We start from the raw sequence: 18,669 nt of genomic DNA, 5'->3' as shown, positions 1-18,669 counted from the left end.
ACACACACACACACGTTTGTGTCAGAGAATTTAAATGGAATTTAAATGTCTTTCTTATATAACCTGTCCTGTATTTATTTATTTATTTTTAAGATTGTCAGTCTGACTACTATTCTTTATATTGGAGAAAAAAGAAAAATAGGAACTGAGAATCCTACTTTTCTTCTGTTATTTGTTAGCATAGTTTGTTGCCTGCATGATTAAATAATACCTGATGTCCAAGTAGTGGTCCTAACTTGTCACTGCTGTTTTCCTTTGTAGAACATAATCTAAACTGTCATTGCTGTTTTTCTTTGTTATCTATGAGGTATGTTGTTACCTGTCCTTGGCATTATTTTATTTCGTGTATGGCTTGGTCCATTCTGTGATAGTTAGCTTTCCTGACAGTATTCATACAATTCTCAACATTCTTATGGGCTCACTCCTAAATGCACTAAAATCAGCATACACTAGTAATGTTTTATCCAGAATAAACCACCATAAAGCAGCACACAACTGATTGCATGCTGTAAGAACTGGATTTATTATTGATCAGAAATTTAACTTTTGCATATGCACAAAATAAATCCATGTATAATAATTAGTTTCTAAAAATCAAAGTCTGGGCCTTACTGAGCTTGTGTAACAATGACCTCAATAATTGAATAAAAAACTCCTTGGAGGGGATTAAAATAAATAAGTAAATAAATAATGGAATAAAAAAGGCAGCTATGCTGACTGAAAAGTCAAAGATTAGCAAAAAAAGTGACATGATGCTAATGACAAAGTTAAATAGTTCAAACTTTCATTTATGTGACAAAAATGTGAAACTTACCATCTTAAAATAAGTCATAATCTTATGGCTAATTTTATTGCTTTGTGAAAGGCTTGACTCTGAAAATGAAAAAGTTTATTCACTGTCAGATGCAGCTGATTTTAAGCCAAATGAGAAATTGTGATGCAAGAAGTATACAAATGTGTTAAATAAAATAGGATTCTTAAATACTCTAATGGTTGTAAATGTTAGTATTTAGCTAACATTTACTAAGTGCCTACAAATGTACCAGGCACCGTTCTAAGCACTAAGGATGCTGTAATGAACAAAATAGACAAAAATTCCTGTACTATGGAGTTTACATTCTAGTGGGGGTAAAGTTTGGAAAGTCAGAAAATAAACAAGATAAATAAATAGGTCAAATAGGTAAAACTGTAGGATTTTACAGATCACCACTGTCCAATGGAAATACAATGTAAGCCATATATGTAATTTTCAATTTCCTACTAGCCATAGTAAAGTGTAAAACAGGTGAAATTACATTTTCATAAGCTTTTTATTTTTGAATAATTCTTAATTTACAAAAAATTCCAAATGTATTAAATAATACGGAGAATTGCTGCAGACTGTTCATTCAGTTTTTCTGTTGTTAAGATCTTGCATTACTGTGATGCATTTTTCAAAACCAAGAAACCAACATTGGTGTATTATCATTAACTAAACCTCAGACTTAGTTTGAATTTTACTAATTTTTCCATTAATGTCATCCTCCTGTTTCAGGATCCAGTTTACGATATCACAGTGCATTTAGTTGTCATGTCTTCTTAGTCTCCTCTGGTCTGTGATGGGGTATATTAATTTTAATAATATATTTTATTTAACTCAATATAGCAAAAATATCATTTTAACCTGTAATTGATATTTTTAAAATTATCAATGTTTATTACTTTTTCTTATTCAGTCTTCAAAATCCAGAGTGTATTTTATACTTAACAGTACATCACATTTCTTACTCAGACACTTTCATTGGAAATACTTCATCTGCATTTGCATCTCACAAAATTCACAGTTGAAAAAGTAGGTTCATATACTTAGGTTGTTCCAAGTATACTTAAAAGTCTTCCAATAAATTCATGACTAATGCAAGTTTAGAAAAAATAAAAAAAAATTACTTTAAAAAGTTTTAAAATAATCCCATTAGATATCAGTTTTCAAATTTAAATCTAAATTTAATCAATTAAGGTTAATTAATTTAAAAATTCAGTTCCCAGTTACACTAGACATATTCAAGTGCTCAATAGTCACAGACCATCATAAGGACTTTTGGTTTTATTCCAAGCTAGAAAGGGAGCACTGAAGGGTTTTGAGCAAAGTAGTGACATAATCTGATTTAAGATGACTTTGCTATGTCAGAGAATAAATTGAGGTGAGGCAAGGGCAGAAGCAGGGAGACCAGCCAGGAGGCTACTGCACGTAACATCAGGTAAGTGATGAAGGTGCCTTGGACTAAAGTGGTGGCAGTGGAGGTGGGGAGAACTGGTAGGAGTCCAGGAATCTCTTGTGATAGCCCTGATTCAATCTGCTTATGAATTAGATAAGGGATCTGGATGACACAAAGGTTTTGGGGCTAAAAAATTTAGGACAATGAATTTGTCTTTTTAGATTTTGTAAAAAACATGTTTGGGTAGGAATATCAGGGGCTTGGTTTTGGACATTTTGAGTTCAAGATGCGTATGAGACATGTAAGTGAAGATAATAAGTAGGCAGTGGATATCTGAGTATGGAGTTGAGGAGAGCTCAGCTGGTGATAAACATTTGGGAGCCATCAACATATAGATGGTATTTAAAGATAGAAGACTGAAGGAGACTACCAAGCGAGAGTACAGAAAGAAGTGTTAGGGTGAGGTCGCCCAGCAACAGTATTTTCAGGAAGATGCAAGCTTTGAGATCAGGCCGCAAACAGATCAACGAGAATTGAAGGAATAATAAACTCTTTCCAGGCAAAAGCAGCATTAGATGCAATGGTGCAAAGGTAAGTGATTAGCCAACCATGGTATAGCAAGTCATTTCTGCTCTGCTGAAGCAGAAATACCAGCTAGCTGACACAGAAAGATGCATTAAGTGATTGAGAAGGGCTCTCATGCTGACTGGGTGACTATCCAGAGCTGGGAATGGGAGGGTTCTAAGGACAGCTTTAGAGTTAACAAGTGACAGCTGCAGTTAGTTTCCTATATACATACACAAAACCAACCCGCCCTACCACCGAACATGTCATAATGCTGGCACAACAGACACATCCCTTGTAGTTTTGCAGACGAGAAGTTAACTGTTGCCCTGGACCACAAAGCCACTTAGCAGCAGAGCCTCGCACCCGCGAAGATTACTAGGGAGATGTTTTTACCCCTGAGGACACCTGAGCCCTTAAGTGGGGCAGGCTCGGAGGGAGGGGGGCTGATCAGGCGAGTTCAGGCAGGGCAATCATGATGGGCGCTTGAGTTCTGCGCCGAATTTTGACAAGGGGGAGGGTCCTGGCTTGAAGATAAAGCAAGGAGTCATTTAAGGATAATGGAAGGGCATAAGCGGAAGCTCAAGGATAAAAAGCACTGAAATTCTTGAGCTGGCGGCAGGGCTGAACGTAGCCCAGTTAAAGTTCCTTTCTTGCCACATCCTCTCTAAGCCAGGCTGTGAGTACCGCGTGGAACGAAGGAGAAGGGTGGCGGTGAGGTCAGTAAAGAGCCGGCCCAAGGTGCACCTTTTAGGTCCGGATGCTGAGAGCAGCCGTCCCCGCCCCTATATTCCTCTCACCAGGTAGGTTTGCCCGGGAGTGGCTACCTCCCAGGCAAAAATTCGGCCTGGTTAAACTGGAAAGAGCAGGAAAGCCCGCCCACTGGTGCCCGGGGAACGCCTGCAAAGTGCCAGCACCCTACCAACCCATGCACCTCACCGGTGCGCACGGGCCGCGGGCTCTTCCGGGGCGGGCCTCGCCTGACGCAGGAGGAGGGGCGGCCCCGTCGCACACGAACCAATCACGACAGACGCTTCTACGTGGCTAGCATTGACCAACTGGAGACCGTGGAGATAGCGACGGGGAAATTCAAACGTGTTTGCGGAAAGGAGTTTAGGTTCCATCTTTTCATTTCCCCAGCGCCGCTTCCAGTAGGTAAGTTCTCTCTCACCGGCGCACCGGCGTACTGAGGAACGGCCGCAGCCGGTGTAGGGGCTCATTGTCAACGCCGGTCGGTGAGGGGTGGGGCGAGGTGGGGGCAGCTTGCAGCTGGATATGCGACGCGGCTAAACGAGCTGGAGGGGGAGGGGAGGCTCGGTGCCTCAGCGCGTCTGGCCGGTGGGGTGATGCTGGAGGTTTTGTTGAGGAAGTAAGAAGTGGGTGTGGCCCACGCTGGAAAGAAGGGGTGGTGGGGTACCTGCGCACAAGATCGTTTTCCAAGGACGGTCTCTCTTGTTTTGCGGGTTGGAACTGGGAAAGAAAGGGGTGGCCGTGATCTGACAGTTACTTTCAAACCTCTCTTAAAAGGTGGAGTGATACCTTGCTGCAACTTTATGACTTCTTCATTGTTAAATCCGAAGACGGGGCAGCGTTGTTATCAGTCACACTGAGTTGGTGTTTGAGAGGCACAAAGATACGATTAACAGTAAGACTGCAGGCACTTTATTGAACAAACACCACCACCATGCAGATAAGCAAGTGCTCAGTACCAGTACAGTAGTTTCTTAGTGTTGGATTAAGGTAGCAAATCATGATTCTGCTAGATATGCACACGAATAAACCTGTGGATTTCTTCATTATCACTAAAGCCCCATCATGTTCATATTTTGCTTTGAAAGCACTTGCACTGTGAAGATTTACTCACGTAAAGCAGGCGAATAAAAGAATTGTTATTCTCGTTGCCAAATTCTTTGCCTATGTCACTACCAGAATCCAAGCAATCTTTATGTGTATGTAGCTTCCAGAATCCAAGCAAACACTCCGTCATATTTTTTTAAGTGACACTAAATTTGCAGATTTCTAGAGTGTGACGTCATTGATGTTATATTGGGGGAAAAGTGTACTTGGCCTATGAAACCTTGCTGAATAAATTACAAAGATGTGTACCTTGTTGTTGTGCACTTAGCTCCATTAATACTAGCCTAGTAATAGCTGCCTTTAGATGTGTTCACAAAACGAATGCTTTAGTCGTCTGGGTTCTGAAAAGCTAGCACATTTTTTTTCTTTGATGCTAAATAGGAATTATGACTAGTTCAGTTTTTTTCTTAGAAATGGAGTCCGAGGATTTAAGTGGCAGAGAATTGACAATTGATTCCATAATGAACAAAGTGAGAGACATTAAAAATAAGTTTAAAAATGAAGACCTTACTGATGAACTAAGCTTGAATAAAATTTCTGCTGATACTACAGGTGAGTTTTTCTTTTCTTTTAAGTTATTAACTGTTTGTTGGGTGTCCTCTAAGGTAAAGAAGTAGTACTAATCACTTTATAATTTACTCATGTGTTTATTGTCTTTCACCTCCACTAGAATGTAGGCTACATGAGGGCAGGGTTTTTATCTGTTATATCCACAGAACTTTGGTGTCTGGCACATGGTAGGTAGGTACTTAAACATTTATTGAACAATGATTAATGGGTGAAGGTGCCCAGAGTTTAATACTCTAGCTCTTCTAAAAGTATTAGCTCAGAAGCCTGATTCTTTACTGTATTTCAAATGGTTGGTCATTTGAATGGTGACCTTTGGATAATTTTGTTACATGTATACTAACCATTAAATAGATGAGAAATTGAAAATAAGTGGAAGAACCTGTGATCTAATCATGGTGGCTGACTGTGTTCACTTTGAAAAAACCTAGAAAATGATAGTTTTGGTGTTAAGCAAAATCTTAATAGAGTATAATTGTACTTAATTATGTCACACTAACAAAGGTTGTACATCAAGGCAATTGAGTATTTTAAGTATTGAGGAAGATTCAAAGGTGCTTGAAACCATAGTTTCTTTCTAGGTGAGAATTTATATATTCACTGTGCTACACTGTAATGCATGCTGGGCATCATAGGAATACTAGCATGATAAAACACAAATGTTTTATTTGTTGATTAGAGGAAGAATAGGGTCCTCAGGCACGAGGAATGTATCTGCAAAGCCACAGATGAAAATGTGTATTTTAGACATTTCACAGACTAATTTCTTAGGAAAGCAATAGGAGGTAAAAATAGAAAATTAAAGTCAGGCCAAATTAAATTTAAAACGACAAAGCAAAGTTATGCATGCACTATATTTTAGTAGAAAGTAGAAACAAATTTTTTATTTGTAAAAGTAAAGGTGTAGGCTTTGTTGAAAGTGACTGAAATTTATAGAAGGAATGATAGCTTCTCTGGAAATCTGAATTTAATAATGCTTAGTAATAACCAAAATATCCTGAACAGAAGACTGACATTCAAGTTATCTTTTTAAAAAACTAACACTGAAGAAACTAAAAAGTACATTACACTGTGAAAATTTTGTCTGAAGATTATTCTTGCTGTTTCTGTTGGTTGGGGTTCCACAGAGAGAAACCTGACTGTCACTAGAGGTCCTATAAATTCCAAAGGTCTACGCCATGGTAACTATGAGTTTGTTGGACCAAGAAATTATCAGGGCCTCTAGGAGAAATACAGGTTACTTGGAGAGAAGAAAATGATGATATCATTTGTTTATTTTTTTATTGTAAAGCTGGTTTGGTTGTTTTACAAGTAAGTATGAGGTATACAGAGATAATGTTGAATGAGTAAGGTTGTAAAGAAGATTATATTAGGACCGGAGCAGTAAGTTTAATGAATAAATCATTGAAGGGAGAATTGTCTAAGTTAATTAGTACAGGTGGTGGTGGGAGAGATTTAGTTTTCTATGGGTAGGTAGGATACTAAAATTGTAGTTATCCTGCAACAGCATAAAATTTTCTTAAACTATATCCAATTTTTAAAGGCTACTTACAAAAAATCCCACTTATTTTCAGATTTTTTCTTTTCTTCAAAATATGTAACTTTTGGATAAAGTATACCTAGATAAAAGATAAATATACAATAAATAAGTTACTTACATTTATATGAACTTTTACAATTTTAAAAAGTATTACAAGGACTTTATGTACATTGATACTGTGAGTACAAATGCTTGACTATATTTTGAAGGAAAACTGCAATTTGGCATTTGTTTTATGTCTTCTCTTGTGATATATTTTGTTCCCCTTATTTAGATAACTCGGGAACTGTTAACCAAATTATGATGATGGCAAACAGCCCAGAGGACTGGTTGAGTTTGTTGCTCAAACTAGAGAAAAACAGTGTTCCTCTAAGTGATGCTCTTTTAAATAAATTGATTGGTCGTTACAGTCAAGCAATTGAAGCACTTCCCCCAGATAAATATGGCCAAAATGAGAGTTTTGCTAGAATTCAAGTGAGATTTGCTGAATTAAAAGCGTAAGTACTAGCATTTTAACTGTGTTTAACTATGTTACATAATATGTAACCACCTTGCAAAGGGAGAAAATAAAAACATGTCAGTATTGTGAGAAAATTAATATTTTTTTACCAAATACTTTTGCTTATAATTAACAAGAGACTAATGTAAACTCTTTTCTATGCACATTTCCACAAAAGTTTACTTATTTTAAACTGTCTAAAAAGATTTTTAAAAAATAACTTACTAGTATTTAATTTTATCCACAGAAAAAAGCAATATCCCATGTCTTTTGGAAAATTGAATGAAGCATTATCAAATTTAAGTAGCTGTGTTCTTTTTCCTGAATTTTGACTCAGATCTTTTATTACAGTATTCAAGAGCCAGATGATGCACGTGACTACTTTCAAATGGCCAGAGCAAACTGCAAGAAATTTGCTTTTGTTCATATATCTTTTGCACAGTTTGAACTGTCACAAGGTAATCTGAAAATGTCAAATTCAAATTTTAAGTAAAGGATAACTTACTACAACTTACATTCTAATATTAAATCATATATATGCAGTGGAAATTGGAGTCAAAAGGCATTAAGTTGATCAGATGAGAATATGGGGGGGGGAAATGCCACCTAAACATAATTGCCGAGAATATCTGTTATACTAGCTTTTCCATGTATAAAGAGTAATCCAGGGAAATGAGCATGAACATTGTCTATGTGCTACTAGTTAGATTCAGGAAATGTCTAAAGGAAAGTAGCTGCTTCACTGAGTATTTGTAGGAAGAAGGATATCAGATATTTAAGCTCTAGCTTGAGTATCTAGAGCTACATAAACTTTTCTTATGCTATGGTTTCATAGCACCAAAATGTACATTAAAGTGTAGCTGTGTAGCTTGGCAGTCAGGTAAACTATATGTGTGTGTGTAGCGTTAACTGGTAGTTCTTTAAAATAAGTAAACTGCTGTAGAAACTATTTCTTGTTCACTTGGTTCTTCATAGTCTGGATTTTTTTGGGTAAGACCAAGACCATCTCTTCCTAAGACATTTTTAACCTGGCCATTCTTTAGTCTTTTCGCATTTTCCGGGGCCTTTCGATAACATCCTCAGCCTGCTCTCTGGCCAGGTGTTTCCATTCTCCCACTGCCTTGTTTCTGCTACAACTGTGATCCAGTTGACTGCCAGTGATAAACATATTAACACCATTGGAAGAATCCCCGTGATGGTTTCCATAGCAAGGACTGGCCACTGGAGAGTGTTCCCCAGGATTGAGGCTGGAGAAGGGAATTATATGACTCAGAAATGATTTGAGAACCCTGAATTTTTACCCGTTCAGATGATGTCTGAGTCCTAGTAATCGTCTTCTCCAATATGTCCTTGGCTCTGTCAGGTAACTTTTTAGAACTATTATCCCTTTCTTCCTTAGAAAAATGGATTCCTCCTTGCTTGTTAGAGAAAATTTGGCAAGGCTTCTTTCTCTCCATTCTACTTCAAAATTTCTTGAGGTATCGTGGCTCTCAATAACAACCATAAATTTTACATCTTTAGAACACATAAATATTGAAACTCTTAAATTGAGTTATCTGTAAAAAAAGATGAACTTTATCTGTACCACTTTGTCTGCAGTGTGGTGGTAATGCACAGTGATGCAGTGTGGTCAAATGCATTGCACAGTAGTGCATTGTGGTCAAATTATGATTATTTTGAGCGCAGTTGATGGCTTGACTGTCAGGAAATAATGCAACATCCCTGAAATCCTATGCACAGTCTGTTGTGTGTGTATTTTTATAGGGATGGAGGACATTTCAGTTTTTACCAGATTCTTAAAGAAATCTCAGATCTCAGTACTAAGCTCTCTGATTAATTAAGCTTCTTAATTCTAATCTAAGCCTTTCTCTCTTTTGTCGTGCTAAAATACACAACACATGAAATTCTACCACTACTGAATAAATGTAGACTTAATCACTATCAAAGACATTTTTTAAAATTTATAAACTACCAGAAGCTAGAGATCATCTCCTAAGCATTTTTGTACCCTAAGTGCCAAGTGCATAGCATAGTTCAGTGGCTCCCATAAATGTTGATAATATTCTGTAAGATATGTGATGTATACATTTAAAATAAGTCAAATGCTAGGGGTAAGTTTACCAATTTGTTTGGTAATCGGTCCATACTCAGAAAGACAATTATGATAGTTCCTCCGTTATTCTGCATTCTTTTTCAGGCTGATATAGCTGAGTGTGATAGCTAAAGATTAATCTGTATTTATTATGTTTTTTCCCCAAAATTCTTTTGATGGAAGATGCTGTTTAACAAAAGATGTCATCCTTCCCTTAACTAAATGTCATTATGAATGATACTTATTACAGCATGTTGTAAGAGACTGATGCTCTTGGCACTTTTGTAATACCTAGAACACCCTCCTGTTTTTTTTGTTTTTTTTTTTTTTTTGAGACGGAGTCTCGCTCTGTCGCCCAGGCTGGAGTGCAGTGGCGCAATCTCGGCTCACTGCAAGCTCCGCCTCCCGGGTTCACGCCATTCTCCTGCCTCAGCCTTCCGAGTAGCTGGGACTACAGGCGCCCGCCACTGCGCCCGGCTAATTTTTTCTATTTTTAGTAGAGACGGGGTTTCACCACGGTCTCGATCTCCTGACCTTGTGATCTGCCCGCCTCGGCCTCCCAAAGTGCTGGGATTACAGGCGTGAGCCACCGCGCCCGGCCCACCCTCCTGTTTCTAACTGTTGTGATTGACCTTTGCTGTCCCCTCTTGGTAACTGCTTTGTTACACTTCTGTTACTTCTGAAAGTGGATGGTAGTAATAAACTAATGCACGATTACGTCAGCTCCATGTTGCAAGGAAACTATTTGGTATGCATTGTTATCAGAAGAGAGTTGATTATCTGCATAAGAAGTGAGAGATTGCTTACTTGCCTATGAAATAAAGTACGTGAGCCTTGGAATAAATATTCTTTTAAAGTCTTTTTGAGTTTTTTTCCTAGGTCCTGATGAATAAATATCTGGGTGGTGGGTAAAGATTACTGCCTAAAAATGATAATTATCTTTTGCTTTGTTAGGTAATGTCAAAAAAAGTAAACAACTTCTTCAAAAAGCTGTGGAACGTGGAGCAGTACCACTAGAAATGCTGGAAATTGCCCTACGGAATTTAAACCTCCAAAAAAAGCAGCTGCTTTCAGAGGAGGAAAAGAAGACTTTATCAGGTAACTATTAATGTATACTAATACTTTTCTGTGGTCGGTAGTACTTGAAATAAAGATTCAGGATAATATTTTATAGAAAAGTATTATTTATGTAGAATGGTTAAAATCTAAGATTAAGTTGTAAAGGAAGTTAAGACTTTGAGAAGTAAAAAAGTCTTTACGACCCTGTGCAAATTTGTCTTTTTTGCTAAATAAACTTTTGTTAACACATGAAAAACAACTCTAAGCAAGAGAATGGTTGTTTTTTTTTTTTGCTTTTGGAAATACAGAATGTGCTTTTACCCTGGGGAAATAGTTATATAATTTAAGAGAATTTGAAGAAGTAGTTAAAGAATTATCTTGGTAACATCTTCATGTCTGCATATCTTACTTGGGGTCAAGTATTTACTATGAGTTGACTTTTAAAATATTCTTATTTATAAGATTACTTTTTTGTACTTTTCTTATTTCTAACAAATTTAATCATCGTTTCAAAATTTTTACAGCATCTATGGTATTAACTGCCCAAGAATCATTTTCCAGTTCACTTGGGCATTTACAGAATAGGAACAACAGTTGTGATTCCAGAGGACAGACTACCAAAGCCAGGTTTTTGTATGGGTAAGGAAATGGAAACAGTTTTTAAATGTTCATCTTCTATATAAATACATCTGTGTTTTTTAATTTACGTGTATCTATATATATGTTTTCGTGTGTGATAATGTTTAGCAGTAGAGTAGAAATACATATTTCTACTCTTTGAAAAATTGGGGGTATTTTCTTTCTGTTTAGAGAGAACATGCCCCCACAAGATGCAGAAATAGGTTATCGGAATTCATTGAAACAAACCAACAAAACTAAACAGGTAAGTTACTTTCAGTCTGCTTGATTAAGGTGGTGATAGTTAAGTCTTAATTTCCTAGTTGGTTACTTAATCTTTCAAAATATTTTTAGTCATGCCCATTTGGAAGAGTCCCAGTTAACCTTCTAAATAGCCCAGACTGTGATGTGAAGACAGATGATTCAGTTGTACCTTGTTTTATAAAAAGGTATGTTGAGTTTTAATTTTTAAAATTTGTTGTCCATATGTGAAGATTGATGGCAGAATGGTCTTAAAGTCTTTTACTGAGTAATAGTAATTATGATTAAGTTTTTATTCAGTTTTAGAAGATACTGAGTCTCTAAATGCTGTCAGGAACAAAGGAATGAGTGGAGAAAATACCTTTGTTTTGCTTTTCACTCGTTAAAAATATTCATTAAAGGAACTTTAAAAATTAGGAAAAAATATTAAGCCAACATTAAGCTTAAAAGACTGATATTTGAGGATTTCTCACTTATGGGTAGGCTGTCTGCTAAGAATCTCTTCCTGCTGTGTTCGAGAGTCTCCATAATGGGTAGAAGGAGGTCTGGGAACAAATATTTGCTCCAGGTAGTTCAAGGGGAGAATTGCTGTCAGTGGGAAAGATGATGATTCTTTTGCTTCAGAGTCTAGGGCTTCAAGAAGTGGGACAGGTTAGGTACAGATGAAATACTGTTCATCACATCCAGTGTGTTCCCCTTCCCTCAATTTGCGTGTTTATTCCATGTTAAGAAATGGAAATGTAGCATCTAGCTCAGCTAAAGGAGAGTTATTTTGGTCTATTCTTAATTTTGACCACCATTTGTAATATTTATATTAGAAAAGGCTCTTTAGAGTCCAGAGAATCATTTTGCAAATAAACTTTAGAAATACGACGATTGTTTTTAGTTAACATCTTTTATAATTAAATTTCTATTATATTTAGACTTGACTAAACATTGACATTAAAAGAACATTTTGGTTGTCAAGGTTAAGCTTTAAAGTCTTGTCACTATCATTCCATCTTGTTCATCTCTATTTCAAATACCTAGCTCAAGAATAAAGGAGACTTTCTCCCACTCCAAAAAATTAAAAGTAAAAACAGAAAAACTCCAGCCATTTTCTTGGTTCCTATTATTGATAGACAATGCTAGGTACTGTGGAGGTCCACAGAAGTGCTATACCCTGGTTCTTATCCTTTAGCTATTTGTAATTGGAAATGTAGTTTCATCTACATACTTTGTCTTTCCCACAGTCTAACCCTAACTCCAATTGCTATTGATTAGATAATGAAGAAGTAGGCAATCACCTATCTCTTGTCACTTTTGTCATTGCCCAGCACCTAATTTTGTTAGCTGTCACCTTTGTATTAGAATTATGTCACTTTAAAAAATGTCCTTTTAAGAGTTTTTTTAAATAAAAAGTATTTATATTAAAAATCCAACTTAAGATGAGAAAATACATTGAAATTTTTTTTTTTAATTTAATATTAAAATTATTTTGTTTCATGGGTAAAAGACAAACCTCTAGATCAGAATGCCGAGATTTGGTTGTGCCCGGATCTAAACCAAGTGGAAATGATTCCTGTGAACTGAGAAATTTAAAGGTATTTTAATTCTATGTCATTATATGAAGCCAGGGTTCCTGATCTGGGAAGATCAGGATTCATGGAGCTTTTTCTGGGGAAGGGGTTTATACATAGTTCATATATCTCCAACAGTGTTCCTCCATACCCCAAGAGGTGTGGGACTACCAGTGGGAAGTTGGTGCAGAAGTCCTAGACTATGTTTCTCCAAGATTAAAGTGGTAGAGCAAGGATCAACAGTCTCTTAAGAGAATCATGAAGTAGTATTTATTATGCATGTGTTTAAGCAGATAGTTGGCCTGGGTTTGGGAATACATGACTAGGGGAGCTATTGTGTCTTAAGTTTTGTTTTTTGTTATGTTTAGTCATATGATTCTGGTAAGACATCTTAGGAAAAGAAAAATGAGAGAGTAAATTGAGTTAGGGCAGAGGTGAGGACATAGATTATCAATCCTGACTTCCTGACATGGCAGAGTAACTGTGTGGACTTAAAGGAAATAATTTTAGTTCCTTCTACACTGTGATTTTTAGTGGTTATACTATTATTATAATTGAGTTAAACCCCTGGCATCATGCTGTGGGTCTTTTCAATTTTATGTTCTTTATAATGCCTCCCTCTTTCATGATCTATGCTTTAAGTATTAATTTTTTTCTAATCATGGCTGTCCTAGAGAACAGTGCATAATTGTATCAAAAAGATTGCTCTCTGGATTTAGAGTAACTACTGTCTTAAATTATACAGTTATTAATTTTGACTTGTTATTTTTGGTGATAAAATAGCCATCAAAGTAACAAAATACTTAAATCTTTTTTCTTGTCATGAGGCATACTCTGTTGAATTTAAACTTTCTAACCCTTTCCATCTTTAAGTGAAATATTAGCAATTGATTAATACATCCACTGAAAGCAAATTGGCCAGATTTATGGTTATGACCCTTCCCATTCCTCTAGTTAATAATTCAGGCAATTAACCTTTGCTGGGGGTTTGTGAGTCTACATGTAATTATAACAGAAAATTTTACGAGCAATCTATATATAGATAAGACTTTAGTATATTGAACAGTAAAACAAATTAGTAGTACTACTATTTATGGGACTTTATTTGATTTTTTTTTCATGTAGTCTGTTCAAAATATTCATTGCAAGGAACCTCTGGTATCAGATGAAAAGAGTTCTGAACTTATTATTACTGATTCAGTAACCCTGAAGAATAAAACTGAATCAAGTCTTCGAGCTAAATTAGAAGGTAAGAGTGGCAAAATCAGTAGACTTATATGTTTAGTTAAGAAAACCATTTGATAGCTTGAGAAAGCAGACTAGCCACCCAAGAATTATGATGTGAAACTATGTCTATGTTCTTTTATCTTGAATTTCAGTTCAGTTATATAGGATATAAGAAAAGTATTGAATCCCGTAGCAAAGGAAATTTATTTACCTAAAAGGTGCATAAAAGAAAGAGTGGAGGGAAAATGCAATGGAACTGAGTTATTTTTCTCAGTTGGCTTTCTGGAAGCGATACAGAGCATTTTTATATGACAACTCTCATCTTTTATCAAGTGTTTGGTTTTCCACTGCATGAGTACTGTGCTACATGTTCTAGGGATAGGTAAGTTAATAAAACAGTGTCCTAAGTAGGTTGCAGTTCAGTGTGGGAGATACACAGAGATATATCAATATAATGCTGAATAGAATGTGGAGATTGTCATGAGAGCCGCATGTATGAAATGCTATGAGAATTCAGAAGAGGGAGAAATTGAGAAATTAATGTGGTTTGGAGAAATAAGGAAATATTTTGTGATGATGGTGAAGTTCAAAGAAACTAATTCGGATTTAAATGGGGGGAAATACTAGAGTATTTCAGATGAAGAGGATAACACAGACAATGAGTAAAATCAGGAACTAGAGACTGTCTAGTTATGCTGCAGACTGTAACATGGGTAGTATGCAAATAGGAAATAAGACTAGGTGGACTTTGAATGCCGTTAGATTTTGTGTTTATTTTTAGAACGCAGGGTACCATTAAAAATATATTTAAACAGATCATAAATAATCATTAATAGGATGATCATTGCCCAGATAGAGGTTGCCAGATTGGATGTATTAATTTTTTATTCATTTTAATAGGACTGAGGAGGAACTTTGGGACCAAGTGAGGCTTGCCTTTGCCAGGGACTTTGCTGAATGCCCAATATCCCAAGAGTGCCTCAGTCCCAGTCAAACAGGGACACACACAAAAAACCATTATTTTGGTTGGGAACAGATTCTTATTCCTAGCGTTTGATGGAAAATGTTTACATTTCGTATTTTTTTGGCATCTATCATAACTGGTATGATTGAGAAAATCATCTTTATCAAATATGCTCGTTAATAGTACTCTCAGTACCTAAGTTAATGTTTTAAATGAATGCTTATTGTCTACACTGTACCAGTAATACTTTATTAATATAATAAAGCATACAGTCAGAAAACTGCCCAAATCACAAGAGTGCTGCACAATGAAATAACACAAGTGAATGCATACTTGTAACCAATAGCCAGATCAAATTTAGAACATTACTGGCACCTCAATAACCTCCTTGATCCACCTCCTAGTCAAGACCTCTCTCCTTCCAGATGTAATCACTATTCTGATTTCTAACACCACAGAATGAAATAATACAGTGTGTGTTCTTGTATTTGCTTACTTGCTATTGTTTATGGAACTCATCCATGTTTTTATGATGTATAGTCTGTTGATTTTTATTGCCATATGCTATTTAATTAGTATAAATATAGTATTTGTTTATTCACATGTACATGGATAAGTTTTTTGTCTAATGAATAATGCTAATTAATATTTTGGTGTCTTTTGATTCACATATATACAAATTTATATTGAGTGTATTCCAAGAGTGGGATTGTTAGGTCACAGGATATGCGTGTGTTCAGCTTTGGAAGATAGTGCCAAACAGTCTGAAAAGTGGTTGTGCTAACCTTAGACCAACAATTATGTTGCTCCTTCTTCTGTTCTTTGCAATCATTGTATTGTTGGCTTTTAATTTTAGGCATTTTGATGCTATCTAGTGGTATCTAGCTCATTGTGGTTTTAATTTGCATTTCGCATTTCCTAGTGGTATCTATCTCATTGTGGTTTTAATTTGCATTTCGCATTTCCTTAATGTCTGCTTTTGAACATTGTTTCATGTATTTATTAGCCATGTGGATACTCTCTTTAACATACTGCAACTCTGTCACCCAGGTTGCAGTCTTGCTGATATTTCTATTGGTTTTTCTTTCTTTTTCTCATTGATTGTTAAGAGGTATTTATATGATCTAGATATAAATCATTAGTTGGAATATGTGTTTGTAAGGGAAAAGGCATAATTATTTTTCTTTCCCTTTTTAGTTTCTTAGTTGAGACACTCTCTTGAAAATACAAGAACGATTAACAGTAGAAAAACAAGCAGAAGTTTGTTAACATGTGCTCTATCCATCACCTGGGTGGGTTCAGTTCTGAAGTATTTCTTTCTCTCCAAGCAGTGGATTTGCTTAAATGGTATTTTGAAAAGAGCCATAAATCTTAAATATTGGCAAAACAGAGGAGAGAACAGTTCCAATCTTTAAAAGCAGGAAAATGTGGAAAACTAGTAAAATCTTATTTCCAGATTCCTCTGGTGCCTGCTAATGCTTTCTGGGCCAAAAAGGAAGTGTTGTCTCCAGTAAGGAAAGATTTATACCCTGCCATCAGGCAAGATATTTCCATATTTTTTAGATTTATCATTTTACCTTTCACCTTCTGATTTATATTTTTCCTAAGTTTAATGTTTACGTATGTGTAAGATCAAGTGTCAGGGTTCATTATTTTTCCCTTAATGGATATCCAAGTGACCCGGCACCATTTATTGAAAATATCCTCCTCTACCTCACTGACCTGTTGTAAATTAGATGATTCTATGTATGGTGTCTGGCTTTGAATTCTTTTCTGTTCCATATTTATTTTTGCCTTTCTCCTTTTGAGACAGGGCCTTGCTCTGTCACCCAGATTGCAATGCAGTGGTGCGATCACAGCTCATTGCAACCTCTGCTTCCTGGGCACAAGTGATCTTTCTACCTCAGCCTCCTGAGTAGCTGGGACTTATAGGCCTGTGCCACCATGCCTGGCTAATTTTTAATTTTTTTGTAGAGATGGGGTCTTGCTATGTTGCCCAGGCTAGTCTCAAACTCCTGAGCTCAAGCAATCTGCCCACCTCAGCTTCCCAAAGTGCTGGGATTATAAGTGTAAACTGTCATACCAGGCCTAATGCTCTCTTAATAGCTGCACTATGTCTTGATATCTGTCAGTGTAAATTTTTCAACTTTATTCTTCAAGACTATTTTGGCTGTTCCTGGCCTTTGCATTTCCATATAAACACTAGAATCTACCTTTTGGTTACCACTTTAAAAAAATGGGATTGTGATTGATATTTAACTTAACCTATAAGAAATTTGGGAGAAATTGATGTCTTTACAATTAAGTTTTACAGCTCAATAACCTAGCATACCTTTTCAGTCATTTAAAGTAATGAGATAACTATTTTCTGTTTAGAGATCTTGTGTATCTTTTGCTAGATTTATTGTTGAATATTTTTTTAATGCTGATCAAATATTCTTGATATTTTTTGATGCTGTGATAATGAATGATATCTTTTTAAAAACCTTTTTCTAGCCTGGGTAACATGGGGAAACCTCGTCTCTACAGAAAAAGTTAGCTGGGTGTGGTGGTATGTACCTGTGGTCCCAGCTACGCAGGAGGCTGAGGTGAGAGGATCACGTGAGCCCAGGAGGTCGAAACTGCAGTGAGCCATGATCACATGATCATGCCACTACACTCCAGCCTGGGTGACAGAAGAAGACCTTTCTCAAAAAAAAAAAAAACTTTGTTGTTAGTTTATAAAAAATATAATTGATTTTTACTTATTCATGCATTGCTAAATTCACTGAGTAATTCTAATAGTTTTCCGTGCATTTTTTGGATTTTTACAGGTACATAGTTATGTTTGAAAATAGTATAGCTGGCCGGGTGCGATGGCTTACGCCTGTAATCCCAGCACTTTGGGAGAAGGGCGGGCAGATTGCCTGAGGTCAGGAGTTCGAAACCAGCCTGACCAGCATAGTGAAACGCTGTCTCTACTAAAAATACAAAAAAAAAAATTAGCTGGGCGTGGTGGTGTCAGGTGCCTATAATCCCAGCTAATTGGGAAGCTGAGGCAGGAGAATCGCTTGAACCTGGGAGGCGGAAGTTGCAGTGAGCTGAGATCATGCCGTTACACTCTAGTAGTCTAGGCGATAGAGCAAGACTCCGTCTCAAAAAAAAAAAGAAAAAGATAAAATAGTGCAGCTTTTTTCCTTTTGAATCCCTTTAACTTTCTTTTCTATGCCTTGTTATAATTGCTATGACCTCCAGTATAACAGTGAATGGAAAGGGATGATAGGTGCCATTTTTGTCTCATTCCTTATTTTAAGGGAGAGCTGTCAATACTTTATCTTTAATATCATTGCTGTAGAGTTTTGTCCCTACTTTTTGTCAAATTGAGTGAGTTCTGTTTTATATCTAGGCTACGAATAATTGTTTTTTTGTGTGTGACTGGGTGTTGAATTTTATCAGATGTTTTTTCTGCATCTATTTAGTTAATTATATATTTTCCTTCTCTATTCTGTTATTATGGCAAATTACATTGACTTTCAAATGTTAAGCAAACTTTGCATTTAGGAATAAGCCCAATTTGGATACAATTTTTTATCCCTTTTGTATATCAATTGCTAATATTTTGTTTAGGACTTTTGCATCCATTATAATGAAAGGAATGGAATTGTATATTTATAGAATGTTAAATATA

General features: G+C 36.2%; 1 protein-coding gene across 5 annotated transcripts in view; it reads left to right on the top strand.

Annotated features, from left to right (window-relative positions):
• The first annotated feature begins 3,805 nt into the window (after positions 1 to 3,805).
• TTK (TTK protein kinase) overlaps positions 3,806 to 18,669 on the top strand; it is a 40,530-nt gene continuing 25,666 nt past the window's right edge. For 3 of the 5 annotated variants that reach the window (XM_038002191.2, XM_038002189.2, XM_038002192.2), the window contains exons 1-11: positions 3,818 to 3,914; positions 4,287 to 4,404; positions 5,028 to 5,168; positions 6,998 to 7,220; positions 7,574 to 7,680; positions 10,269 to 10,412; positions 10,898 to 11,012; positions 11,184 to 11,256; positions 11,346 to 11,440; positions 12,748 to 12,835; positions 13,937 to 14,060. In XM_038002191.2, coding sequence (XP_037858119.2) covers positions 5,030 to 5,168; positions 6,998 to 7,220; positions 7,574 to 7,680; positions 10,269 to 10,412; positions 10,898 to 11,012; positions 11,184 to 11,256; positions 11,346 to 11,440; positions 12,748 to 12,835; positions 13,937 to 14,060 — 1,108 coding nt within the window. In that variant the 5' untranslated portion in view covers positions 3,818 to 3,914; positions 4,287 to 4,404; positions 5,028 to 5,029. Of the gene's footprint in view, positions 3,915 to 4,286; positions 4,405 to 5,015; positions 5,169 to 6,997; positions 7,221 to 7,573; positions 7,681 to 10,268; positions 10,413 to 10,897; positions 11,013 to 11,183; positions 11,257 to 11,345; positions 11,441 to 12,747; positions 12,836 to 13,936; positions 14,061 to 18,669 lie in introns of those variants that run through there. The other 2 variants (XM_073022629.1, XM_038002190.2) reach the window with 2 other exon arrangements.

Source organism: Chlorocebus sabaeus, chromosome 13, assembly GCF_047675955.1.
Source record: "Chlorocebus sabaeus isolate Y175 chromosome 13, mChlSab1.0.hap1, whole genome shotgun sequence".
Classification (NCBI taxonomy): domain Eukaryota; kingdom Metazoa; phylum Chordata; class Mammalia; order Primates; family Cercopithecidae; genus Chlorocebus; species Chlorocebus sabaeus.
This window is presented reverse-complemented; position numbering and strand designations above follow the sequence as displayed.